The 4,287-nt window shown below is 42.5% G+C and overlaps 1 protein-coding gene across 1 annotated transcript; it reads right to left on the minus strand.

The window, feature by feature from the left end:
- Window positions 1-1,917: 1,917 nt before the first annotated feature.
- Window positions 1,918-4,074, minus strand: LOC107552717 (Krueppel-like factor 2). Its single transcript, XM_016234681.1, has 3 exons — window positions 3,729-4,074; window positions 2,285-3,143; window positions 1,918-2,201 (listed from the first exon to the last, which is right to left on the minus strand). Exons 1-3 carry the CDS (start codon window positions 3,795-3,797, stop codon window positions 2,026-2,028), a joined length of 1,104 nt encoding a protein of 367 aa, XP_016090167.1. The 5' UTR covers window positions 3,798-4,074; the 3' UTR covers window positions 1,918-2,025.
- Window positions 4,075-4,287: the final 213 nt, after the last annotated feature.

A 4,287-nucleotide genomic window follows, 5' to 3' on the forward strand; every position in this document is an offset into this window, starting at 1 on the left:
TCTAGTGCCGTTTTCACACATTATTCACAAATGCAGAACAAGTTCAACTCGTGGAAAACAAAAGCAGAGCTGAATGCTTTATTTAGACATGTTTTGACATTCAATAGGAATTTAATATGCTTTGCATGCACATATAATTGATATATAAATCATATTTTTATTTTTATATAGAATATTCATTTATATTTTTGAATGTTTGAATTATACTTTTTTTTTTTTTTTTACATTATTTTAATTTATTATTTTTATAATGATGAACTGGGGCATATCTAAAACATTTATCTAAATGTCCATGTTTCTCTGTTATAAAATATACAAAAATAGCAATAATATACCATTTGTAGGTGTGTCTAAATAGTACTTTATATATAATTTTTTTCTTTTTTTTTTTTTAAATCTCAGAATGTTTTTTCTAGTCTTTCTGCCCCAATGTAAAATGAGCTGATGCTTAACAAATATTTTTATAAAATATGCAAATTTGGGATTTTATCTTCCATGTTGGACATCAAAGCGCCCCTGGAGTCTCTTTGATGTCCGTGTCTTTTCTGCGTCTCTGGAGTCTGGGATCTTCAGCCGAGCGCCCCTCCGTCCAGACGGATCTAAATTCTCTCTCTGTAATTATGTAAATGTAGTGTTTGTATTTATAGGCAGAAGCCACAGGCTGCTGGCCTCAACCTGACGCAGCTGGAAAGCATCTTGGTCTAAACTATAATACCTGACTCCACGAGCTTGAGTGGGGGTTCAAGAATAGCACTCGTGCGATGTCCCTCGCTCGCCATAAACGTCTCCAGTTTCTGGGGACTTCGTTTTCCAGTGGCTTCAAAGGAGCCCGTAATAAGAGACTAGCAACCGACATCCAATAGATCAGACCCAACATGACAGGCAAAGACGAGAGACCCGATGGATATATATATTCAAATTTAGTTTAATATTTACAATAAATACAGTACTTACAATATAAAATGTATGTACACAATCTTATAAAAACCCAGGACCTCTAGCCCTAGTGCATAGGGTGCGACGAGGCACTGACCACTCAATGTGCATCAAGATACAAGACGTTTGAAAAGAAATGCCAACACATTTGAACACACAGCTGTTTTGTTGCATAGTAGCAAGGCAGTTTCAAGAGCAAAACATTGTCGTCGTGCATTTTACACTTTTACATCAGAAAACTGGAGGTTTGCTAGTCGTCAGGCTTTGCACTCTTCGTGGCTTCAGAAAGGCACCGTTAAACATACATGCTGTCTCCCGATCGGATACAGATTCATAGGACCAGCCCTTCAGGATGCATATTACCCATAAAAGGCTTTAAAAAGAGCTCAATCTATGTAGTACCAGCTACTTGTTACAAAAGTACACTCGTAAAAATAAAGGTAGTTTTTTTGGCATCAACAGTTCCATAAAGAACTTTCAACATCAATGGAACCTTTTCAAGGATCTTTATATGTTCTTCAAATGGTTCTTTCACTGAAAGGTTCTTTGGGAACCAAAAATGGTTTCTTTGGAACCTCTTAAAAATAAAGGTTCTTTATTGGCAACAACCTTCAATTTCAATGGAACCTTTTCAAGAATCTTTATAGGGGAAAAAGTTCTTTAAATGTTCTTCAAACAGTTCTTTCACTTAATGCTTCTTTGGGAACTAAAAATGGTTCTTGTGGAACCTTCATTAAAACTTTTTTAAAGGTTCTTTATTGGAATCGATGGCTCCATAATAACCTTTAACATCCATGGAACCTTTCCACTGCACAAAAAGTTCTTCAGATTATTAAAAAGTTCTTTTAAGGACTGATCACTGAAAGGTTCCAAAAAATGGTTCTTTTGGAACCTTTATTTTTAACAGTGAATGTTCTTTAGATGTTGTTCAAATGATATTTTAGGACACTGAAAGGTTCTTTGGGAACCAAAAACGGTTCTTTTGGAACCTTTATTTTTAAGAGTGTATGATGATGATGATATATTTCTTAATCAACAATATGCTTTAAGTCATTAAATAAGGCAGTTATATGGTTGTGGATCCAGTTCTCACAGGTGTCTCTTCATATGCAGCGCCAGGTGGTCGGAGCGGGAGAAGGCGCGTTCGCACATGTGGCACTGGAACGGCCGATGGCCGGTGTGTTTGCGGAAATGACGCGTCAGCTCGTCGGAACGGGCGAATTTCCATCCGCATCCCTCCCAGTTGCAGTGGTACGGTTTCTCACCTGATGATGCAAAGCGATGGGATTAGTTTTACTGGTTTCAAAACACAAATGCATGTTAAAGACAAACTCAAACGCGCTCTTACCGGTGTGGGTTCGGTGATGCGCCTTCAAATGCGAGCTCTTGGTGTACGTCTTGCCGCAGCCGGCGTAGGTGCAGGTGTGTGTCGCCGTGCGCTTCCTCGGCCAGGTGCGTCGCCCTCGCTTGGGTTTGGACTCTATTAGATCCAGCGGGGAGGACGGAGGAGTCAGAAGAGCCCTTTGCATGTTGGGTTGCATGCCCATGGCGTCCTCGAACATGCCAAACTGGTGCGGCGCCGTGTAGGGGATCTGCATTTGAGTGTAAGCCGGAGGCGAGTGATGGAAAGCCTGCGGAAACGCGGTCTGGCGCAGGTGGGAGTCATCCGGACTCAACGGAGGCGTCATATTCCCCGTGGCCTGTGGAGAAACAGCCAGTCTGGCTTGCTCGAAGGACATCATGCATGAAACGTTGCCCTCTTGTTTGATTTTTTGGCAGCTCTGCGGCACCATGCCCATCACCGGCCCGTAACCGTCCATTGGTGGCTCGACTTTGATATCAACAAAGTCCTGTCTGGGGAACGAGTTGACGATGAATCTTCCCTGAATGGCACCGTCGTAGGAGTTGTCCATGTCGGATCTCAGAAGCTCAGCCATGAGGCTGTTGGAGTACGGCGGAGGAGGTGCGGTGCATTGCTCCGGAGGCACATACGTTCCCGTCGAGTACATGCCGCATGGCTCCGCGTGTGAGACAAACTCGGCTCCCGCCTCTAGAGGTCCTGTTGTGTTGGCCAGGATAAACTCCAGGTCCAAGTAATTACTCAGATCCTCGTCATCCTTGCGGCCACGACAAGTGTCCATGTGCTGTGCCACGTTGAGCAGAGGGCAGCCGCCGCTCAGTGGTTTGTCCTCCTCACATTTCCACCTCTGCAACAGAATCAAAGGTGCTTAGAATTAAAACACTGTCAGATGCTTTTGCATGACTCATTTTCAGAGCATTTCATGACTTAAGACGAATTTGAGACGCGTCAATACTTTTTGACGTCTACAGTTTACTGCGACTGTCACCCCAACACTTCAAACCAACAAATGCGAGTTTAAATTACAAGAAAACATGCAAAAAATGTGTTTCCTCTTTTTAAGAAGTATCTTACATATATATCTGTAAGTAAATATATGTATCTTGTTTCACACATACATATATATATATATATATATAACAAAAAAACGTTTTCTGAGCGAAAATATTTGTGTGTATATATATATATATGAAACAAGATACAACAAAAAATTGGCATTTATGATGTTTGTGCTCGCTTTCCGATGTGTATCTTCAATGTTTATTTTATCTAGTGCAAACAAGTGGAAAACAAATATATTCGCTTAGTTAGAATTTTTTCCCCCCGCAGTGTTTACGCTGCTTTAACCACTTTTGAGGTTTGGTGTCCCGCATTACCCAAATTCACCCTAGTTACACCATTTTACGAGTGCAAAAAAATGTCAAATACTTACATCCTCCCAAAGTTTCTCCTTCTGGCTTGCAAACGTTGAAATCGAAGGCAAAAGGCAATGTAAAGCCATTTCCAAGATGCGTGCTGCGTAGTAATTTTCTTCTGTATTGTTGCACTTGCTCCCGGACAGATGTCAAACTGCGCTGCGCTTTTCCCTCGAGTGAACTTCCAGAGTCATGAACAAAGTGTGTCTGGCAGGAGCGCCTCCTACCTAATGAATACTTCTCCTGGACGAATTGTGTGTGCGGAGGAAACCGCGTTGAGATTTCCCAGATATAGGCGGTATATAAGGCACCGTGCGCTCTCTCCACAGGTCCACAGTCTCTCAGTGCAGGACAGCGCGCTCGGGCGCATTTAAGCGCGTGATGACGCGTGCTCCCCTGCCCTCCCCTCGGGGGGGGGCGCGGCCGAAAGGGGGCGGTCACTCACTATCATCTGTGTAGTACACACACACAACTGTTACCAAGGCGTTTCAACAAAAGCTCGAATTGATCCAAGTGTAATTCCAGTCTCCAAACAGCCTACGTTCACCCATGCGTAATTTAGTCTCCAAATAAACG

Source organism: Sinocyclocheilus grahami, unplaced genomic scaffold, assembly GCF_001515645.1.
Source record: "Sinocyclocheilus grahami isolate Dianchi unplaced genomic scaffold, SAMN03320097.WGS_v1.1 scaffold456.1, whole genome shotgun sequence".
Lineage (NCBI taxonomy): Eukaryota > Metazoa > Chordata > Actinopteri > Cypriniformes > Cyprinidae > Sinocyclocheilus > Sinocyclocheilus grahami.

Coding starts and splice junctions, on each gene's coding strand:
- LOC107552717 (XM_016234681.1), bottom strand. CDS start 3,797: ATGGCTTTACATTGCCTTTTGCCTTCGATTTCAACGTTTGCAAGCCAG. Junction 3,144..3,728: donor AGGAGAAACTTTGGGAGGAT/GTAAGTATTTGA, acceptor ATTCTGTTGCAG/AGGTGGAAATGTGAGGAGGA. Junction 2,202..2,284: donor GCATCACCGAACCCACACCG/GTAAGAGCGCGT, acceptor TTGCATCATCAG/GTGAGAAACCGTACCACTGC.